Raw genomic sequence first — 22,964 nt, forward strand, 5'->3', positions numbered from 1 at the left:
CTTTGGGCGAAGCACCTAGAGGCTAGGGACAAAAACAAGTAATTCATTAGAATATACCTTTAAAAAACATGAATTGTTTGATAATATTTTACATTTTAATTACCTTGGTTGATTATCACTGGACTTCCTGGAGGTATTAGGTGTTGTTGGGAGGGGTGATCTCATCTCTCCAGCCCCCACCAAGCTTCCGCCACCCCCCAGGATGGGGGAGCGCAGGGACCCAATGTAGGAACCGGTCTCATCTTTGGTAAATTCGGGATAATCATAATCCCTGAAAAGAAAAAAAAATTAAGAATCAGTATTTCACTTAGGGACAAAAATTTACTATTTTGCTCTTTATTTTCTTTTTGTTAATTTACTCTTGCTCGTATAATTTAATATTATAAATTGTAATACCTACTAAAACTAAAATGTTGTAAAAAAAAGCTAGGTATATAAAATAAGCGCTTTACCATCTCACAAACTTTGAAACCCCTCATTTTAATTTTATTACCCTTAAATTTTAAAAATTCACTAGAATTTCCCCTCTCAAAGCCTTGAAAATCCTCATTTTACCCGCCCCGAGAGAAAAAAAAGCTTGGACGTCCTTGCTTAGCGTCTAAAGAATATTAATAAGATCTACCTGTTATCGAAATCTCTATCTCTGTAAAAGTCTCTACCAGGACCTAAAAAACATAAAAATTCATGTAAAACATCTAGGTAAAAAAATAATAAACTAAAAATGAATGATATGTATTATGTAGAGACTTTCGTTTGAAAATATTAAATTAATGTAGACAAATATGGTAGTTAGATATCCTTATACTTAAGTAAAAAAATCTTTGTCTGTGTGTCTGTCTCTACCTAAGGATCTCACTAACCAATGAACCGATATGGTTATCTTTTACAGTGTAGTTTCTTATAGGTCCTGTAAAGGTTTATAGCTATTTAGAATTCAGGTACACCCACCCTCCCAAACGAAATTGCCAAAAATCCCCACAAAAAAATAAAGCGCCAAGCAGGGGATTTTTTTTTTGTAAACAGCTAATGTAAGGGGCTCTTAGGGTCATAGCCGCTATTAAGTATCTTAACAATCTCATATCCCATATTAGAAAAAAAAAGATAGAAAGAGAGGATAGCTAGATATCTACCTGTATCTCTAGTAGGTATCTAATCAGCTTCATAACCAATATATTAGAAAAAAAAGATAGAGGATAGCTAGATATCTACCTGTATCTCTAGTAGGTATCTGATCAGCCTCATAACCAATATTAGAAAAATAAGAAGCTAAAGACTCGTTGTCCGCATTATGACCTTCTTCCTCACCGGTTATACCCAACATTGAGGCGGGCAAACTTCTCCTGAACATTTTTTAAAGTAATAATGTATTAAAATTAAATCTTGCATGAAAATCCTTTTCCTTCGTTTATCACTTAACAAACTAAATATTGCTCAAACTATCAATCAATCGATCAATCATTTAATTTAAGATAAAGAGAGCTCGACAGTCGCGCGTCAACAGCCTGTAAACCTCAGGGAAATCAATCTTTTACAATTTTAAAAATCAGCTGGAAGTCTCACCCCAAAAAAATGCAAAGCATCCAAGCGGGTTTTAAGTTCAGGCTTAGTCACAGTAGCCCTGGAATAAAGTCATCTATCCAAGTAGGTAGACAACCAATCAATCAATAACTTTTTACCTGAACAGTAATTTATCATGTTCATTATTCAGCATAGATTCAGAGGGCGACCTTCCCCCGCTGTCCAAACTATCATTGCCCCCACTCCCCAAACTAGAGGTGTCCTCGTCCCCTGCCCCCGCATCCCCCATCCTATTTCGTCTCCGCCTGCCCCCATCCATCATATCCCCGCCCCCAGAATGGCCCCCACGCCCCGTGTTGGGGGAGGCTAGGAACATGTTGCTTCCCGCCTTTAATTAATGTTCATTTAAAACAATGAAATAATATTGAGTGAGGCATTTTTAATTTACATTATTATAAAGATTATATCTTAATAGATATTTCAACATGCAACTAATTGAATTGAACTAACGAATTTACATTTTTGTAGATTTATATCATTGATTGAAAAGTTTGAGTACTTCTACGTTTTAACTAACAAATCAAAGAGTGCCCAAAGTTTTTAAGCAAATAAGATAACGTTTAAATAAAACTTTGGGTACTAGAGTAACTTTCAGTCCAATATTCCCTCCCTCTTGATCCTATACCTTACATGATAAAAATATAGACGAGTCATACAAATGCCCACAAAAGTACTTCATCTAGTTTTATTTTTTCTCGTATTCATTCGAATCCGGTGGATAGGAACCGGTTCTCATCCATACGAAAAAACTATGTCTAGCATCGTATTATATCCAGCTTTCTACGAATATAGAAATGTGCAATCATAAGATTAAAACCAGTTTTTTTAGACCGTGCCTTCGGCACCTCGTGGATAAAAAAACTAGTTTTAATCTTATAATTGTACATTCTATATGTCAAATGTCCAACTGATACTGTTTTAGGTGTGGAGAAAATTACCTGCTACCTCCAACTTTTGAAACAACTCCAGAAGATGGATCCAGAATTAGTAAAGTACATGTTTTTATCGTTTGAAATTCATAATTAGCTAGAGAAGACAATAATGGCTACTAATTTCAGACTTTAAAGACATTACCTGGATTCCGTGAACTTGCCGGCATATATCCTCCCGCTGTGGATAGCAAAGAGGAGCTGCTTAGCCAGGCCACGGAAGTTGTAAGTATTTATTTCATATTATGTAAATATTTAAAAAGAAAATGTAATTTTAGCATTAAAGCAGGACCAAAATGGTCATAACTCAATTTCAATATTTGTTTAAAATCATTGTTAAAAAAAAAAGTTTACTTTATAAAAAACAGAAAATTGAAAAGATTATATTGTATTTAGAAAATGAAGTTTTCCTGTTACCTGTAACATTTGAGCCCTTAGAGGACATTTAAAGGAATTCTGAGGTTTGTTTGATTATTATACATTTTTTGTTAATTTATGTATTACCAAAATTGCCGTTAATATGCAATATAAAAAAGATTCAAGATATTTCAAAAAATAGAAAGACAATTAAAATTTATAGTTAATAAAGAATATTTAAATCTTTTAGTTGTACCTGATTGTATCTGGAATCATCTTGTTCTATCTGTATACCTGCAAAAGCCCGAAAACAATAGTGGTTTTTGAGTAAGGTACAATGATTATTTAATATTGAATGAAAATTTATCATTTTAAAGATTTTTGAAAAAGAAAGAAAATAATGTTTTTTTTTACTTACCAAGTTTATTTCCTTTTAAGATTTAAAAGTTCAACTTGCAAAGTGTGATGATGAAAAAGCTCCTATTTAAGAAATCTGCAATCCCTGACTAGGTAAAAGTCATTATATTTGTATTTAATTTATAAAATTTGCTAGTAAACTCCGGGTTATATTTTGTAGCACCATAATTTATTGTGTTTTTTGTAGCACCATATTTTCATATATTTAAAACATTTATAATTTGCAATTAAAAGAATATTTTTTTTATGGAATGATCTTTAAACTTGCTACCAAATGCATAAACTTTCAAGAAAATTAATCTTGTTATTTTTCTTTGCAGTTTATTGATCAAGTCCTGGCAAGCCAATCAGCTAAGCCAACGTATATCAACTACCTGAGTGTATTCTTTTTCTACCAATTGTTCAATGCCTATTGCAGAAGACTATGGTAAAGCTTCCTGGTAAAGATGAGAAGAGAATATCTACATCAGATTGAGACTGTATCTAATGACTGAAAGTGGATTGTATCTGAGGTATAAAATTAATCCTTCCCTGGAAATCAGATGTCCTATACCTCGTCCCTGGAATAAAGGAAGCAACAAAACTGGACATTTGACACTATATCCGCGGAAAGCCGTTTATAATACGATGAAAGAAATGACTATTTTCTCATTTATATTATAAATGAACATTCCTTTTTCATTCTTTTGACGAGTGTAAACCCCAGCCCTTTTTTCTTTGGTGTAGTGTTGTCCATCTTTTTGTATTGTTCCATGATTTTCTCCTCTAATTTTTCTTTTTGCCTCCTACAAATATTTCAAAATTAGTTAGAATTACAATACCAGTATGACTTCGAAACCGATTAATATCCACTGGATTAGAACAGGTTCTCAGCTATCATGAAAAATTAAGTATAGCATCGTATTACAGACTATTTTTCACAAATATTAAAATAAAAATCAAAAAATCAATATTTACCAGTTTTGTTAGATCAGGTTTTTAACTTTTAATTTTTATTTTAATATCCGCGGAAAGCTGTCTATAGTACGATGCGATTAATAACTCTTATTATCCTCATGTAAAATTAACAGGATATGATTGTCTGTAAATCTATGTTGATTCAGATCTGGGTAATCGCTGAACAGATATGGTTCTTCTTTACAATGAAACTTCTTATAGGTCCAGGGAAGGTTTATAACTATATTGGGGGAGGGCAGCACCAACTCTAAGAGAAATCACCCCTATATCCTTCAAAAAGGTTTTACTTACTTTCTCTTTTCCGAACTAAAATTTAAAGTAGGGGGTCGACTATCCCTCTTCCCCAACCTCAAGTAACCTACTAGTATACCGAAAAAATATAAGTAAAGGGACAAATAAAACAGTCATAGAAAGTGTATGTATTGTATTGAAGTTTATGAATTCAATGAAAACAAAAAGTCAAAATTTCTAAAACAATAAACAATCCGTCATCTATATAAGTTAATCCTACCTGAGATTATTCATTTTATCTGTGTAGCCCCGCTCCTCCTCATGGAAGTGTTCCTTGTCATCCAGAGTTTGGGTCAACAGCTCGTGGTATTGATACAGTAACAAGGAGACCTAATAATGGATATATTATTACTTGGATGTTGCACCAGATTTTCCAGTTCTCTTATAAAGTGATACTCGCAGAAGGCTAAAATAACGATACCCCCCATCCTTCCCCTTTACTCCATCCCCTCCTACTGGATGAGCGAACTGACTAATAAATGAGGTCCAAATCAGCAACCTAAATTGACGACAATTTCCACTGTCAATATATCCACGCATATTCTACATCCATTAAAATAAGATGTACAAAATGGTATTATTCAATATTTTTATTGTTTTTGCTTTAAACATATCATTTAAAATTCCATCGAAAAAACAACCTTTGGTTCAGGTTTCCAAGGGATATTTATTTAATATTATAAAATTTTGAAAGAAAGCAGTCTTAAATTCTTAAAAATTATTTTTTTCCAAATGCTAAAGCTAGGGGTGATATTATAAAAACAGCCATTTGATCCGGAATCTACACTACATACCTACCTATTTAGGTTAAATGACACCCTCTTACTTAGGGGCACTTAATTATTTTATGAAAAACAACTAGGTAATTTCACCCATTCTCTTGTTTACAATTGATATAACAGACATATAAAACAGCACAATCTTGCTATACTCGAACCCAATACCTCCTCAACAAAAATAAAAGATAAAAGAATATCTAACCTGGGACATCAAAGATTTTCTATCCTCCTCCAGAGACAGATTCAACTGATGTAGAACTTCACATCTGTTGGTGATCTTGCTGTTCTCAACATCAAGCAGAGTCAGCTGTTCTTTCACGTCACCAAGTTGACCAGCCATCTCTGTACTCTGAATAATAATTTAAGTTTGAGTATGAAAGTTTTGTTCTATTGATTTGAAACATCAATCAGAGTCAGAGTCAAGTTGACCAGCCATCTCTTTACTCTGAATAATAATAATATAAGTTTGAGTATGAAAGTATTGTCCTATTGATTTAAAACATAAAGCAAAGTTAGCTGTTCTTTTAGCTGCAGAGCAACCATTTCTGTGGTTTCGTCTTCACATAATCCAAAATTTAGCGGAAATCTAAATTTGTTGTAAAACTACGGCTGCCTAACCCTCTTTAATTTTATTTACATGCACATTTGAGTTTATCCTACTTAAAATTACTTTAGTTATTTAAATGTCAAATAAAGTCCCCAATAAATCTTATTCAAAAAATCCTTAGATTTATTATTGACCAAGTCGAAAGAAACAAAACTATTACCTACCTTTAACTTAAGCTGATTGTTTTCAGTTTTAAGAGTTTTATAATCAGTTTGCAGATTACAATATTCGGTTTTCATTCTCTCATTCGCTGTAAATAACGATCTAAAATAAAAAATAATTTGTATTTATTGGTATCCTATTACTTAAAGCATTATGAATAGTTGTTTGAAAGATATCAGAATTTGCTGGTCAAAATTAGTTTTACTTTACAAGAAACTTTATAAATGGTTCGGGTGGCTTACAGCTATTTTTCAAACCTCACTTGCGTTGTAATGTATAAAGTAATTAAAGTTTAGCCTATGAGTGGTTTGGTTGGGTTGCACGGCACCTACTCCCAAAATCTGGTAATTGTTCGCGGCTGACGCGTGGCCCTGATATCTACCTATCCAACAAACCTGAAATCATCCTTAAGTCTGGAGTGTTCAGATCTCAGATTGGCCAGAGTTTTCTTGTCCATGTTGAAAGATTCTCTTTCTTTGTCGAGAGCTTCTTTCGCCCTGATGACGTCATCTTGACCCTGAGTCAAGCTGCTGATGCGATCCCTGAAATTTAATAATGGAAGGTCAGGTAGTAAATTTTATTTCAATTCTAACATAAATTTTGATAGAAACGTTTCTTTTAGTGCAAAGAACCCCTTCCCCTTTGTTTAATTAAATTGAAAATAATGGGAGGGTGTAGTTCTTTTAAGCCCAACCCCTGCGGGCGGTCTTAACCCTGCAGGGCTACCTATTACCTAATAAAATCAAAGCTAACCTGACCTAAAGTAATAAAAAAATCCTTTCCCCCTTATATTAAAAGATATAAATTAAAAATGAGGGGGGAGGGAGCTGGTTATTAGTTCTCTTTGTGATACCTCCGGGGGGTTTCATAGTTCGACAGGGAATTTGTTGGAAAGCACCAAAATATGCAATCTTACAATGGCTTCTGTGTCTTTTTAATGTTATTAGTAACTAAGCAAACAATCTCTTATTTTTTTACCTGAGTTTAGAAATCTCCGTTCGCAAGTTTCTTTCGTTGGCTTTCAATTCTTCTCTCTCCTTATTCAACCTAAAATAATTAAAGATTAATAGCACAAACAACTATTTTAGTTGCATTTTCTATTAATTCTGTTTCTCATAAATGAGCATCTCCAAATAATAAACTATACTTAATCTGATTCTTAAAACAGAAAATATTTCTTCCCAATGGAAATTTAAGAATTAGGAAGCATGTAGGTAGTAATGTGTATTAACACAATGTTTTCATACAGGTTAGGTTAGTGTCTTAATATATTATACAGTTGAACAGTTGCTTCAATCATCCTTAGGTGCTTTGAGGCTTAGCCAGTCATGGAAACTTATATCTACAGCTCCGCCACTTTTAAATATTGTTATTTATTTGGTATATATTATTGTAACACATACTTGTCGTAATCAGCCTGTAGCTGGCCATGCAGGGTTTGAAGCCTGGTCTGATCCGCCAGAAGTTGGCTGGTCTCCTGGCTAGAGTTTCTAGCCTCACCAGCTGCCTTAGCAAGGTCTGATTCAAGCCTAAACAAAAAAATTTATATTAACAGAAGTGCAATATCAAAACAAAAAATATAATCTATGAATATTAATGAAAAAAGATTTTTTTTGAATTTATGTGCTATTAGGAATTGCTAAAAAAAAGAAAAAATGTCAAAATTTAAAGAACTTACTTGGCATAGTCTGCTTGCAAAGAATTGATTTGATCCAGTAAGCTAGAGCTTTGTGACTGCAAGGTCCTGTTTTCCACCTGCAGGGAAGCCTTCTCTTTGCTTAGGCTTATTACTTCTTCCTGGGCACTTGCAATCTAAAAAAAAGGTATCATTTATTTATGGCCGGCGGGGTAAGGACATCTACCATAATCTTTATTTAAATTGGTAAGTTTTAATTGTATGAAGAACACAGAAAATGCTGGTCTTGGGATGGCTTTAGGTCTTTTTTTTCTGTCCTCCCACTATCTACCCTAAAGATTAGTATTAAAAAAAGTAGTAAGGTTTAAAAGCCTCATACAAGTTAGAAGGTTATATAATGGTTTTAGACAAGAAATCTAAATTATAAATTTAGATCTTTGGATGGTTTTAGGCTATTCTCTACTCCCATGAAATATAAAGAGAGACAAAGATCATAGTAATCCTATTTCCAACAATATTTACCTGTTTCATCCACGCGCTCTCCTTATCCTCAGAACCGACCGCGGCAACGCGCAAGCGCGCCAACTCACTGGACAGCTGATCACGTTCCGCCTGCAGCACTGAAACACGGTCTTGACTTCCTGTAAAACATTAAAATAGTTATTTATCGCATCGTATTATTGACAGCTTTCCATGGATATTGAAATGAAAAAAAAAGTTTTGTTAGATACATGATTTTTCAGTACATCATGAATAATGAAAAAAAAACTTTATCATAAAACTTTGTTGAATAGTGTAATAAACAGCCAATTGTCCCCTCTCTTTCTCTGTTTTTTGTATACACTTTATCCATTCAAAATTGGTGGATTTACATTAATCCTCAACTTAAATTACATTTTTATGAGAAAGTCTGTGATAATTCATAGGATTTCGTACTTTTTGAATCTTATATTTGGTTAGATATAATCTAAAATGTTCATATGAATTTTTAATTAGCAGGATTCTAAACTTTGGTGGAAATGAAAATTAAACTTTGGGTTTATCTTTTACACATAACTATGGTCCGTTAGTGTATAAAACATCAAAGTTCGCATTTTGTTGTAAACCATTGTGATTTCCTACCCTTATATCTTTTTTATCCTGAAAGCAATTTCTAATTAAATATTTAAGGTTGTTTATCTTAACGCCCACGTCTTTACATTTCTCCCTCCTAATGTTGCATGTGTGTCTAAGTGAATACACGCGAATTCGTGAAATCAAAGATAAAACACATTGGGCTGTAAATTATTCAGCCGACTATCTTGAATAGGAGTGGAGAAAATCATGAAAAATTTAAACTCTAAGAATCGATCTAGAACCTCAATAAATTGACAAATCTTAATGAAACTTGGTTAGAGTATAAAGAATATGAAATTTTCTAATTCCTAAAAATTGCAGGCGTCTATCTTGAAAAGGAGCCGAGAAAATCACGTTTCCCCAAATTTGTCTCTAACAGACGGACGGATGGACATTTCGAATTATAAAGTAGCTTCGCTACGAAAAATAAAAGTATATACTTATCAAACTTATGTTGATAAAATGTACCAACAGCAAATTAAAGTTTTGCAATAAAATGTCTAAAATGATGGAGCGAGTAGCACTCAAAGCCAAAGTTTAAATTTTAATAATACATAAGTATCTGTTAGAGAACTAAGGGAATGTTTTTAGAAAAAAATTATGCTTTTCTCTTAGTTAGAAGATTTTTTTTGGACTGTAATAGGAAATAGTTATTTATCGCATCTTGTTATAAACAACTTACCGCGAAGATTAAAAAAATGGTTTGTTAATAAGACTTTGGGTACCTATATAACCTACAGTCCACTGTTTCCTTCCTCCCTGCTTATAATACAAGTTTCCAGAAAACTTTAATTCTCTTCCATCTTATTCTTTGCTTTAACAATAAAGATGCAAGAATTCAAATATTAAAATATTGGATCTTACAAAAGATAATCATGTACCCTAATAAAGTGAAACTCGTAGCTGACTAAAAAAACCACATCCATGCCACACCTTTACCCGGCCCCATCCCCTCCACTCGTATTAGATACACAAACTGACCAGTAAATCGTGTCCAAGTTAGCTAAATAAATTGACGCCAAGTTTCCTCTTTCATTTTATGCTCTGGTTATCTCACCAATTGCTTGTTTTTTTTATCAATGAACTTTGCCAGGGGCGTCCAAGCTTTTTATTTTTTTTTGGGGGGGGGGGGTAAAATTTTTTTAGGGGGGGGGGGGGGGTAAATCGTTTTTTGGGGGGGTAAAATAACGCGCGAAGGTATTTACCCCCCCAAAATTGTTTGGGGGGGGGTAAATACCCCCTCCTAAATGGTTGGGGGTGCCTACAGCACCCCCAGGGTAGGGGTAAATTTTAAATGGGGGGGAGTAAAATGAAAAAAATTTTGGGGGGGGTAATCGCCCCATTACCCCCCCCCCCTTGGACGCCTATGAACTTTGCAATGACATTCTTTCGTTTTTTTATGTTATTGACCATTTTCTTCTAATAACTCAATTTTCCACCAAAGTTTCTTCAAAGTTTTCAAGTACAAAAGATTTTGAAAATTTTCTAAAGTTGAAAGTAAAATTTTGGAATGAATATAGAATGGTACTTAAGAAATTATACACACCACTATTCAACAATTTAATAACGTGTGTCTCACAAAAAAGATGATTTAAGACGAGTTAAATGAGACAAAACCATCAAGGAGGAGAAGTATTGGACTGTTTATTACACTAGTCCCTAAAGTCTTATAATAATATTTTCTTATTTCTTGGTTTAATAACTTTGGGGACTTTAAAACTATCTTCTATTGCAATACCCTTGTTTTATATTAAAAACCTGGACATGTAATAAAGTACATAAGTGTTTAATCGTCTGTTGGGGGAATAATCAAAAGGCATTGAGATTTGGTTCTGTTGAAAAGTCAAATGAGCGGAATGTTGATGTTCTTAGCTTTGTATTTAAAAGATTTTAGTGATTTTTATCTTAGAGGTTTTCTACAGATAACCAACCCATTGATTGTATAATCATTATCTAGAGATCTTTAATATTCCTAAAGTTGTATCAAAGCTTTCCCTTTAATTTTCATAAAACTAAGGGTTGTCATTTTTACGTCTTAAGTATGACACTTTCTTTACAATAGTGAATTAAAAGATCTGTATTATTACCTGAAGATATTTTACCAACAAGACTTCCTTTCTCAAATGAGGCAACAGAATTCTTGACAATTCCCTATAAACAAAAATAATCAAATATTAAAATAATAAAGGGGGTAATTTTTTGGCGTAACTTCGTAAAGTTGGGTTGTACTTAAATACTCGTATTAAGTCAAAGTGTTCTTAATTAATCAAATGTAATTTAAGAACAGTTTGACTTAATAAGAGCATTTGACTGCAACCAAACACAAGGCTTGTTTAAAAGTGCAATTGCTTAAAAGATAATAACAAGGCATACTAGATATGTAATGATATTGATAATTAAAATTAGAAAAAAACATATCTACCTTTGTGACATTAGCATCTTTAAGAGCTAGGAGCTGTGAATTAACTTGTTCTAGTTGGTTGGCCAACTTGTCAGCCCCCATCTTCTCTTTAACTAACTCTTCCCGTAGGTCCAGCAGGGCTTTCTTGTCCGCCAGACATTGAGAGGCAAGATCTGCGTTGCTAGCCTCCAGCTCCTAGTATTATTAGGTTTTATTTAAAGTATTTTTAAGGTTTAGTTATTCACTTAATATTTAAGATATCTTAGTAAAATAATCATAATTTGGCAGTCTACTACCTACTGATCGTTTTATGGGATAATGATGAAAAAGATATAAGTACATTGATCTAATTTCCATTTTAAAATCTTTCATATTTGTAGAGAAGCTGCACTTCGTATTTAATTGTAAAACTTGACGATCCTACATTCAACAATTACACTCATTATTTTAGTTTTTCTTTTTTTACACTTAAACTTTCGAGAAAACTTTTAACAATGTATGAACAAAGATTGTTAATTTAAAACTTCACAAACTTTTTTCTCTCGATCATGCATATTATATTATTTACAACTATGAATTTATCTTATGTATGATGTAAATTAAGAATTAACAGAATAGCTTTTTTAGTAGTGACGAAGCTACTCTTTTATTCCCTATATCTGTCTGCCCGTCCTTCCGTGACGCTTAAGGAAATTTTTTCCCCTCGTTTTTTTATGAGCGCTAAATTATTCTCTGTTATTCATGTTGTCTGTTTGTCCATTCATGATTTTATTTTTTGGTTTTGCTTCTCATTGATATTGTCATGCTTAGGTATTATCCTTGTTATTTGTAAGTAATACTTATCCAAATTAAAACATTAAAGAAATGTATATGAACAATGTATTCTTTTACCTGAATTTTAGCCTCATTTGTCTTAGTGCTATCCTTCTCTTTGATAATTTTCTGCAGCTCTCTTTCCGCCTGGTTCAACTTGGCCGTAGAGTTATCAAGACTCAAGTCCTTGACGTCAAGAGCTTGTTTTAACCTTTCAATTTCACGCACCAGGGATTTGTTTTCACGTTCAACCTAAACAAGTTTTTCACATAATAAATTTATGTATATAAATAGATAAAATAGATAAAGGATAAACCTGGATATATTTACAGAGGTAAATTTGTCAATTGAATGCAAACATGGACCTAATTTATTGGTCAGCTCGTTAATCCAATAGGTGGGGAGGAATACTGTTATTTCAGCCAGCTGCTAGCATTAGGTCTATTAAGAGTACATGAAAATCTGGTGCAACATCCAAGTAATAATTCATCGATTTGTCAATAGTAATTACAAAGTTGTAGATCACAAAGTCAAAGTCTAATTGCTGAACCACTTAATTCTCGAAACGAAAACTAATCCTTGAAAAAAAATAGGTGCCTTCTTGGGGACTTTTTTCGTTTGCTAACAAACTGCTTTCTGCTCTTTTTAGAGACTTGGCTGTGTTAATATTTTACGTAGTTATTGGCTGGTGTTCAAGAACTGAAATGCAGTTATTTAAACCCTTTCCCTCTATTGTTTTACTCTAATTTTATAACTGTTAAATTTTTGGTTAACAGTTTAAGGAAGTTACAATAAATGGATGGAGAAATTGACTGACCTTGTGATGTCTACCCTCCAGGTCCAGGTTTTCATTCTCCAGCTGATTCACACGTCTCACAGAGACCTGTACAAAAAAGATATGTTTATGTTTATTTGGGTTTTAATTTTACAGGCTGTTATACTTTCGTTTTAACCCCAACGCGGGGCAACCCAAAAACACTTACCCCCCCCCCCCCCATTATTTCCAAATTCCTTCAAAATAATGGAGAGCTGATATACACCTCTCACAGAGACCTGTACAAAATAGATTTTAGATTTACTTTTCTTGGGTTTTAGTTTTATAGTCTGTTATACTTTTTTATTTGACCGTCTACACGGGGTTAACTAAAATCACTAAAAACAAACCCATACTCTTTCCAAATTCATTCAAAATAAGGGGGACTCTGTGCTCTATACAAGGTTTAAAGAAAAAACCTTATTTGCCTGTTTGGACCTACCAATCAAAAATTACTATCATGGATGAAATCATATTGTCAGTGTAGGGACCAAACAAAAACAATAAACAAGAAAGAAGATGCTGTATCTACACAGTATAACTATACTGTTTATATTTTAAAATAATTTCTTCTTCAAAATATTTCACTTTTATTCATTTACTTGGAAATGATTTATGTGTATGTAAAACTTGTCTAAATATTGTTTATCTGCAAGCTACTAGCCTAGACATATTATCATTTTCAATACATAAAAACAAGTAAAAATATTTCCAAAACTAAGGAAGGCCGTATACGATAATAACGATATAAGAAGGAATAGTTATTTTTTTGTATTTACGTAATATTGATCAATCATGCTAGAATGTGTTAATTACAGTATTAATCTTACTTAATACAATAATACATACATTAATTCTTTTAAATACGATAAAACAAGTGAAAAAGCGAAACATAAAAATACACAAAAAAATTCAAAATGTCAAAATTGTCTTACTAAGTTGAATCAATGTAGACTGTCATATCAACCAATTTAAAAATCAAAGGTAAAAAATTTACAATTGCTTAAAATTTTTATTTTAAATAACAAGTTACAAAAATTCTAGAGTATCTTCACTAGAAACTACCAGGGATCTAAAGGGATAAGACAATGGCCATATATTGATGTAAATTCCGAATGTTGATTGACAAAATTCCCTTTCTGCAGATTACAATTATTGGTTGAAACGTTTGTACACTCAACTAAATGAATGATACATTCAAAATTAAATAAAAGTCCCCAAGGTTGTTAAGCCAACTTGTAAGAAAACATTATTAGAAGACTTTGGGGACTAGTGTAATAAACAGAACAATGCACCCTCCCTCCCTGAAAAACTACTCTTATCTGCATAAGAAAAGAAAAGCCTGTAAAAACCTTATTAAAATTCAGCTTGTTGCTGGGAATTATTTGGTAAATAATATTCGTTGTATATAATATTACTTGGATAACTAACAACAAAATACTGCAGCAGACTTAAGTTTTGGAATAAGGTATTCCAAATAATCCGTAAAACTATTTTTTTATTAGCAATATTAAGAGACATACCTTTACAAAAAGGAGCAACATTGTCCAGATTAAAATAATTTCAGAATGGATAAGTTGATAAAATTTAAGTTTTTTTCTCATCTGTTTGAACATATTTCCTATGATTTTTCATACAATTATAATTCACAATAAATTTTTTTAGTAATCTTTTTATAAAGAAAATCATAACAAATTCATTTTGTATTGTCATCATATAAAATGTCTGTTTGTCCGTTAAAATCTTGCTAATTAAGCTATTCATGTTCATGACAGGTTTTAGTCTATCTATACAGAATAATGATTAACCCTCGAAACTATGAACCTAAAGGCTAGGAGTGAAGCCAATTTTGCTATTAATTTTGCTAAAACTTTTCTTCTCAATGTATGAACAACCTAGAGTGTTATTATTCCCTCGATTCATTAAGTTTAACATTAAAAGAGTTATTTCATGTCTGAGCAAAATTAAGTTTACCCTCACTAAAATTAAATGAAGTTTAGATTTATAAACCCTCCAATTTTACAAAATAAAATTTGATCCAAAATGCAAAGTTAAGAAAAATGTAAAATCTCTAAAGATATAGAAAGTCCGATTAGAACCGGTTCTCAACCATACTTAAAAATCATTAATATCATCGTATTACACATTTTTCCACGAATAATAAAAAAGAAATCATAAAATTTGAATCTTATAATTTTCGATTTTCTTCTTACACGGTACTCGGTTAAATACAAAAAATCAAATGACCAATACACACAATGTTCTGTAAAGCATATTTCGGAAGAAAGGACAAAATTATAGAGTAGCTGCGCAACTAGGAGATACCCTAGGCCTTAACCCAATAAAATTTTTTTGTCACCTTCAAAGTTTCAATTGTCTTTTGCATTCTCTTGTTCTCTGTCTCTATTTCTGTATTCTCGGTGTGCAAATCTTCAAACTTGACATTGAGAGCACTCAACTGGTGGGGTAAAGTTTTATTGGCGAGGGAATTAAATATACATTACTCTTTTCAAAAACTTTACCAGTTCAAGATTTTTCATAAAATAATCATAGATGCCTCAATGATTAAAATTTTATAAAATTACAGAATGAGATAAATAAGTTTCAAAAAAAGTTTAAAATGCCAAAAAACTTTCCTGTTTTTCTAATCTTGAATTTTCATTATTCAATGACATAACCTGATATTTTTATTAATTTCCTTTTCATTGCTTTTAACACAAATGAAATAATCACACCCTCCCCCCTTAAACAAAACAGTAAAAAGAAATGCCCCTTTTTAACCCTCTTAACTCTTCTTAATTCATTAGTTTCTAAAGTACCATATAAAAGAGGAAAAATTAAAATTCTTTAACAATATTTGAATGGAAAGGAAATAATGCCTTGAGTTCTAATTCATCATGTTTAGTTTGTCCTTTCTGTAGAGTTTCTATTGTAGCTCTCATCTAAAAAGGAATAGTTATTCATTGCATCGTATTTTAGTCACCTTAATATAAATATATTAAATTAAATATAATAACAGTATGACTTCAGCAAAGCATCTAATACCTTTTTGTGTTATAATTTCTATTCAAGGATGGTGGGGACAAAGGAATATTTTTGTTGACCATAAATCTTTGGGTACTTTTATTAAGTTATAATTAGTTGGTTCCAATCTAAATGATTTTAATGCAATTTTTGTTTATATTCTTATTCTTGATAATGTACATGGATTTATTGTTAATTGCAGTGAAGAATAAACAACATAAAAAGCAATACATAAATTATTGATAATGGTGTAAAATACCTGGGCAATAGTTTGTTTAAGAGCTTCTTTTTCTTGCTCCAGTTGATCCTTGCTTTGGTTGTCATTTCTGATACTTTCTACCCGTCTACCCAGCTTCTGATTCTCAACCCTACAAAAAAAAATAATATTTCTACATAACCAATAAAAAAGAATAACTTTAAAACACAATACTAATACCTATTGAACATTGATTTAACTTGTTTTATTTTAAAATTATTTAGTAGTTAGTGAATTGTCCGTCTGTCAGTCATTCCATCCACAAATAAAATCATACGAGATAAGCATCTGAAATTTCATGTGTAGATTCTCTTGACTTCATAGTTCATTCATTCAGAAAATAAGATTTTTTCCAGGGAGGGAGGGGACATTGGGCTGTTTATTGCACTCATACCTGCATTACTTTTCAAAATCTTCAGTGGCACCAAAATAATAAGATCTTCATGAAGACCTTGATCTTCATTTTTTTCCGCGTATATAAGGGTAATTTTTTTCGCGTATAAAAAAAAGGTCATAGGTAGATGTTGTATTCAAATGCTCTTATTAAGTCAAGCTGTTCTTAATCATGGACCATTTCATTATTATACAATGGGTTATCATTAAGAAAAATAACTTAATAAGATTATTTGATTACAACTCAACACTCAACTTAGATAACCCTGTTTATGATTGTATAATGGGGGTGTAGTTCCACTACCCCTAGGAAGCTCTGTCTTTTGCAAGTAGTGTCTTTTACATTCTGTGTCTTTTCTCTTACAAGCTCTGTCTTTTGTGGATTCTGGCCTTACAAAAGACACAACTTGCAAGAGAAAAGACAGAGCTTGTAAGAAAAGACAGGACTGCAAATGAACCTGTTTTTACAAGTTCTGTCTTTTCTCTTACAAGCTGTGTCTTTTCTATGCAAGTTTTGTCTTTTAAAAGGCCAAAATTCACAAAAGACAGACCTTGTAATAGAAAAGACAAAACTTGCAAGAGCTTGTAATACAACCTCTGTCTTTTGTGATTGCAAGTTGTCTTTTCTCTTACAAGCTCAGTCTTATGCGGATTTTGGCCTCTCAAAAGACAAAACTTGCAAAAGAAAGACACAGCTTGTAATACAACCTCTGTCTTTAGTGATTGCAAGTTGTGTCATTTTCTCTTACAAGCTCTGTCTTTTGTAGATTTTGGCTTCTCAAAAGACAAAACTTGCAAGATAAAAGACACAGCTTGTAAGAAAAGACAGGACCTGTTTTTGCAAGTTCTGTCTTTTCACATACAAGCTGTGTCTTTTCAATGTCAGTACAAGACAGAGCTTGTAATAGAAAAGACACAGCTTGTAAGAGAAAAGACAGAACTTGCAAAAACAGGTTCATGTCTTTTGTGAGGCCAGAATCCACAATAGACAGAGCTTGTAATAGAAAAGACAAAACTTGCAAGAGAAAAGCCACAGCTTGTAATACAATCTTTTCGTGTCTTTTCTATTACAAGCTCTTTCTTTTGAGGATTTTGGCCTCTCAAAATACACAACTTGCAAGAGAAAAGACAGATATTGTAAGAAAAGACAGGACCACAAATGAACCTGTTTTTGCAAGTTCTGTCTTTTCTCTTACAAGCTGTGTCTTTTCTATAACAAGCCTTTTCTCTTGCAAGTCGTGTGAGGCCAGAATCCACAAAAGACAGAGCTTGTAATAGAAAAGACAAAACTTGCAAGAGAAAAGACACAGCTAGTAATACAACCTCTGTCTTTTCTCTCACAAGTCGTGTCTTTTGTGAGGCCAGAATCCCCTAAAGACAGAGCTTGTATTAGAAAAACAAAACTTGCAAGAGAAAAGACACAGCTTATAATACAACCTCTGTCTTTTGTCTTACAAGCTCTGTCTTTTCTCTCTGTGTCTTGAGTGACTTTAGACTATGGGTTTAAATGGTATCCATAGACATCAAAATAATTTCTGTATCTCATCTGTGGCCTGAGCTTGACCTGTTTTGTCAACCCTCGGTAGCGCTTTTCTCACTCCCAACCCTATCCCCCATATACGCAACCCCTATACAGTACTCGCTCCGATTCCTCGTCTTCGGTGCTCTACCAGCGGAGGTAGGGTTGAGATAATTCTTAACGGCATTTAGAGCATCTTTTATTAAAGCAAGTTTAAGCTGGGTCCACTCCTTCTACCAGTTAAGGTTGCCTGACTTTGGGGCACCCATACGAGTACTAAGAGTGACTTTAGATTATATGTTCAAATGGTAACTACTAGTAGAATCTCATAACGAATTCATAGACACCAAAAGAATTTCTGTATCTCATCTGTGGCCTGAGCTAGACCTGTTTTGTCAACCCTTGGTAGCACTTTTATCGCTCCCAACCTTTTCCCCTGTATACACAACCACTATACCGTACTTGCTCCAGTACCTCGTCCTTAAGCTCTACCAGCAGAGGTAGGGTTGAGATATCAACACCAAACTTGGTGTGGACATTCTTGTGTGCTAGTAGAATTCTATAAGCTCTCCGTAGACACCAAAACGATCTCTGTATGTCATCTGTAGCCTGAGCTAGACCCGTTTTGTCAACCCTTGCCACTTGAACACCATTTTGTAGTCAATGTGACTACTAGTATGCTCGCTCCAGTACCTTGTCTTTGGGAGTCTACTAGGCTGCCTATAGTAGACTCAGCTTATCCAAACTTTAATGTGGTATCTCAAGGCATCATAGATCATATCACGTCGAAGTAAAGTGCCCTCTCAGACAACTGTAGTCAAACCGAGGACTCTAAGCTGAAATCAGCCTACCACTTTCAGGGTACCCTAAGGGAAGTTTAGAGTGACATTAGACTATGGGTTCAAATGGTAACTTTTAAGTACTCTAAATGCTCAGCATGGCAAGCTAAACAACTTTTTTAAAAGCCTTTTGGACAATTTTTGACTCCTTAGGGGGGTTAGTGACCCCCAAGACAAGAACCGAGAAATTTTTGAAATTTGAGTTCTTTTTTGAATATTTTTGCCCATAAAATCAGTTCTAGGCAACCAAAACCACTTCTCAAGTGTTTTTGGTGTCAGGGAACTATGCTGGTTCATATTAGATAAAAAAAATTGCGATGTCAAAATTTTGACCCAAAACCCAGATTTTGAGATTTTTAGTCTCCGACTTTGGGGGGGGGGGGCACCCTCCCCTTGAAAGTTGGACTAGAGACTTCCCAAGCTGAGCTGTGTCTGAGCTAGGAGGTGCTCAGACAAATGCCCAAGAGTATCTGTATCAAATTTGAAGTCATTATCTCAACTTTAAAACGTTTTACAGCACTTTTACAAAAACCCTCCATAATGGCCATTTTTGGCAAAAAAAAATGAAAAAATCATTGATTTTCATCAAAAATTATTTTGTTCTAAAAATCATCATAAATCATCTCAATGGACCCAAAACTAAAATTGAATGCCTTTGGCCTGATCAATTTTTTTGATTTGAGATATGACTTTACCAAGCTAGGAGATGATAGTCAGATGCCTAACAGACACTATACAAAAGACTAGAGGTCTATTTCTCAACTGTAGTCTGACTTGTGGCTTGCCAAAGTCAAGACTTGGATTTAGCACTAGGCTGGCAGCACCTTTCAGATTGACTACCAGTGTCTTCAGGACGCCCTAAGTACCCTCTAGAGTGACTTTAGACTACCATATGTGTCAATTTATCTCTTCAACATGCAAAGAGCTCTCCGTAGACACCTTAACCTCCGCTCTTGCTCAACTGTAGCCCATATGGTCAGGGTTGTCATATTGGGCACTTTATTTGATATTGGGCAGTCCAATTGCCCAAAAGGGTTTTGGGCGCCCAAAAGTGGTTTTGGGCACCCTTTTTGGGCAAATGTTTATAAATAGCCTAAAACCATCTAAGGACCTATAAAAGCTCCACTAGAAAGGAGAACCATATCGGTTCAATGGTTAGCAGAATCCTTTTTTAGATACAAAAAAAGCTTACTAATCTATAAAATACGCCCACCCCATCCCTGGACAAGTATTTATATTTTATATTAAGTTTTACTCCTCGAAAATTTTCTTTAATATTATGAGTAGGCAGCAAAATAGCCATAAATCATACCAAAACTTATTTTTTTTAATAAAATAGCCTAAAACCATCTCAGAACCTATAAAAGCTCAACTGTAAAGGAGAACCATATCGGTTTGGCGGTTAGCAAGATCCTTCACTGAAAAAAAACCCATATCAGTTCAGCAATTTGTGAAATCCTTCTCTAGATACAAAAAAGCTTACTAATTTATATAATAGTGAATATCACCCAAAAAATAGGCCCGCCCCCCACTCTTTTTTTCACCCCCTCCCCTTTTTCTCCTCCCCCAAAAGGGGGATGCCTAAAACTGCCCAAAAGGACCTTATATAGGGCGGCCTAAAACCGCCCGCCTAAAATGACATCCCTTCATATGGTGACTTGCCAAAGACGAGGAACCATGTTGAGCACTTGTTTTCTGGATCTGCAGTTACTACTCCCGTCCTGCTGAGACGGGTTGCATATGGTAGAATCGTCATAACTCAACTCTTCTTCAAGCTAGAAAGGAGTTTAAAGGAAGTCTGCAAGAAATACCATGCTTTAACTGCTGAAAGACTGCCATAAACAGACCAAATACCCCAAATTTAAAGCCTTCAGCTTAAATAACAAAAAAGTTCTAGGGATTTCAAAATAGCATTTTATGTACAATGAAATTTTTGAAAGATTTCCAATGCTCATAAAAGAAAAAACAATATTAAATTACATTGCCTAGACACAAAGGGGGGGTTTTAATGCAACCATCTCGTAATCAATGTATAAATGGCACTTAGAATTCAAATTTTGATCTGAAATTATGCATGAGTAATCCTTGGTAGGTCTATTTTCCCTAAATCGAACAAAAAGTTGAAAAAGTAACGGCTAATGGCTCAGCCGTTTAGCCGGTTTTTGGCTATTTTTAGGGCAAATCTGTCATAAATAACGTAGCAATCAACTTTTTGAATCATATTTTTGCTTTAAATCATGTGAAATGATACAAAAAAAACATTTATTAGATTTCTAGTACCAGCAACTACCGGCTAGAACCATTTGAAAACGTTTTGGAGTGGAAAAGAACATTACATGGAGAGAGGTTTCGTGATGGATTTCTCTTGAAAATACCCAAAAAATCGCTACCCAGCTGAGACGCAAGCCGTTAGCCGCTACTTTTCCAACTTTTTGTTCGCTTTAGGGAAAATAGACCTACCAAGGATTATTCATACAAAATTTCAGATAAAAATTCGAATTCTAAGTGCCATTTATACATTGATTACGAGATGGTTGCATTAAAACCCCCCCCCCTTAATAACCTTATCTTTGTCAGAAACTTAGATTGCTGGTAACTGATTACATTTTTACAAAAAAAAACACCACATTTCATAGTCAAAATCTATGAAAAAATTTGATTTAAATTGCATTTTTAACCCATTAGTACCGAACCAGGCATCAAAACCCGGTTCCGAAAAATGGAAAAAAAAAACTGTTTCCGGCTTCATAATTGCATCATTCTCAGTATGAATCCCCCCTCTACTACTCTGGCTTTCATTTCCCCCTGGAGCAGGCAGTTTAGCTTACTTCCGTTTGCTGGTATAGCTCAACAAAATTTGAAAATCATAAACTTTTTTGTTTTTATAGTAAAGTCACTGATTTTTTTCATGATATCTAATGTTTATTGACAAGTACATCTATTTGTGAATTCGTTTTATTCAAACTATCATTTTTTATATGATTTTTTATCGTTTTTTTACGCCCTATTATGACCCGGTTCGGCTTGGCCATAAATACCCGACAGTTTTAATTACCGATTTTTATTACCCGGTTTTAACTTTTCAACCAATAAAAGTAACAGTTTACGTCATTAGTAAGGGTTTGAGCCACCCTAATAACCCTAGTAATCTCTATATGTGTCACCCAATAGTTTTATGCTCGTTTTCTGATATGTAACACCCAAATTTTATATGTTCTTTTTCTGTAGTGTGTGTCTTTTAAACCGGGTTTTTTTAACCAAAAAGGGCGGTACCCATAGCCGAAACACTAAATTTGAAATAAATCGCTTTGTATATTACTTGTAGCTCTAAAGATTACATGAGGTTGTGTAGTTTTCAATTACGGATTGTATCAAAGTTCTAAAAAGTGTTCATCTCACTTTGGGCGTTCAAAAATTATATTTTTCGATTTTTGGTCGAAAAAACCGGGTTTATACTACAAAACCGGGTTTTAATGCCTGGGGAAACCGCCCAAAAGTAGTCATGATGCCTGGTTGGTATTTATGGCCAGGCCGAAACGGGTTTTTTTGCAACTTTCCTGTGCATGCCACTAGAGCAAAACAAAAAAATTGGAATTCCGTTTTTACCATTATAAAGCTTCCCTGAGATTTTCAGCTCGATCGGCCCATAAAAGTGGCGCTCGGCACTAATGGGTTAAACAAAAATCATAGCGGAAACAAAGGGGGAAACTAATACAATCTCAGCTGTGATTGGTTGAAGTTGAGATACCGGAGTCCAAGTTTTGGAGTACCACGGTTCAGGGCACCCTAAGTGCTCTCTGATATGTGATATGCTCTCTGATACCTAATGGTGCCCTGTACCAAGTTTGGTTAAGCTAAGTTTTCTCTAGGCTGCCTGGTAGACTCCCAAAGTCAAGGTATCAATATGAGCACTAGTGTTAAACGCTACACAGTAGTCAAACTGACTTACCCATATACTCACTCCAGTTCCTCGTCTTTGGCAGTCTACCAGCAGAGCTAGGGTTGAGATATCAAAACAAACTTAGTGTAGACATTCTAGACACTTTTTTTGCTCTTTCGTACACCATTCCTTAGTC

At 33.8% G+C, this 22,964-nt stretch overlaps 1 protein-coding gene and 1 long non-coding RNA gene across 21 annotated transcripts in view; one reads left to right on the forward strand and one right to left on the reverse strand.

The window, feature by feature from the left end:
• The window catches only part of Girdin (protein girdin), a 109,266-nt gene that overhangs the window by 4,196 nt on the left and 82,106 nt on the right, over positions 1 to 22,964 (reverse strand). For all 19 annotated transcript variants that reach the window (XR_013882675.1, XR_013882674.1, XR_013882673.1 and 16 more), the window contains 21 exons: positions 16,141 to 16,249; positions 15,737 to 15,799; positions 15,494 to 15,535; positions 15,217 to 15,315; positions 12,861 to 12,926; positions 12,122 to 12,295; positions 11,252 to 11,425; positions 10,917 to 10,980; positions 8,236 to 8,354; positions 7,756 to 7,889; positions 7,481 to 7,606; positions 7,056 to 7,124; positions 6,473 to 6,619; positions 6,080 to 6,179; positions 5,511 to 5,657; positions 4,750 to 4,859; positions 3,954 to 4,066; positions 1,677 to 1,905; positions 1,210 to 1,340; positions 623 to 665; positions 104 to 271 (listed from right to left, as the gene is read on the reverse strand). Coding sequence is in view for 13 of the 19 variants with exons in the window: in XM_080172815.1 (XP_080028941.1) it covers positions 104 to 271; positions 623 to 665; positions 1,210 to 1,340; positions 1,677 to 1,905; positions 3,954 to 4,066; positions 4,750 to 4,859; positions 5,511 to 5,657; positions 6,080 to 6,179; positions 6,473 to 6,619; positions 7,056 to 7,124; positions 7,481 to 7,606; positions 7,756 to 7,889; positions 8,236 to 8,354; positions 10,917 to 10,980; positions 11,252 to 11,425; positions 12,122 to 12,295; positions 12,861 to 12,926; positions 15,217 to 15,315; positions 15,494 to 15,535; positions 15,737 to 15,799; positions 16,141 to 16,249 (2,427 nt within the window). In the remaining 6 variants the exon portion in view is untranslated. The remainder of the gene's footprint in view (positions 1 to 103; positions 272 to 622; positions 666 to 1,209; positions 1,341 to 1,676; positions 1,906 to 3,953; positions 4,067 to 4,749; positions 4,860 to 5,510; positions 5,658 to 6,079; positions 6,180 to 6,472; positions 6,620 to 7,055; positions 7,125 to 7,480; positions 7,607 to 7,755; positions 7,890 to 8,235; positions 8,355 to 10,916; positions 10,981 to 11,251; positions 11,426 to 12,121; positions 12,296 to 12,860; positions 12,927 to 15,216; positions 15,316 to 15,493; positions 15,536 to 15,736; positions 15,800 to 16,140; positions 16,250 to 22,964) is intronic.
• LOC145328883 (uncharacterized) lies at positions 2,475 to 3,740 on the forward strand. Of its 2 annotated transcripts, XR_013882678.1 has the most exons (5): positions 2,621 to 2,732; positions 2,904 to 2,968; positions 3,115 to 3,196; positions 3,303 to 3,374; positions 3,602 to 3,740. It is a non-coding gene; the product is annotated as an uncharacterized LOC145328883 (long non-coding RNA). The 2 variants fall into 2 exon arrangements; XR_013882677.1 differs by lacking the exon at positions 3,602 to 3,740 and adding an exon at positions 2,475 to 2,570 and having other exon boundaries at positions 2,637 to 2,732; positions 3,115 to 3,371.

This window comes from Acartia tonsa, chromosome 9 (assembly GCF_053477335.1).
Source record: "Acartia tonsa isolate MP-2025a chromosome 9, ASM5347733v1, whole genome shotgun sequence".
Lineage (NCBI taxonomy): Eukaryota > Metazoa > Arthropoda > Copepoda > Calanoida > Acartiidae > Acartia > Acartia tonsa.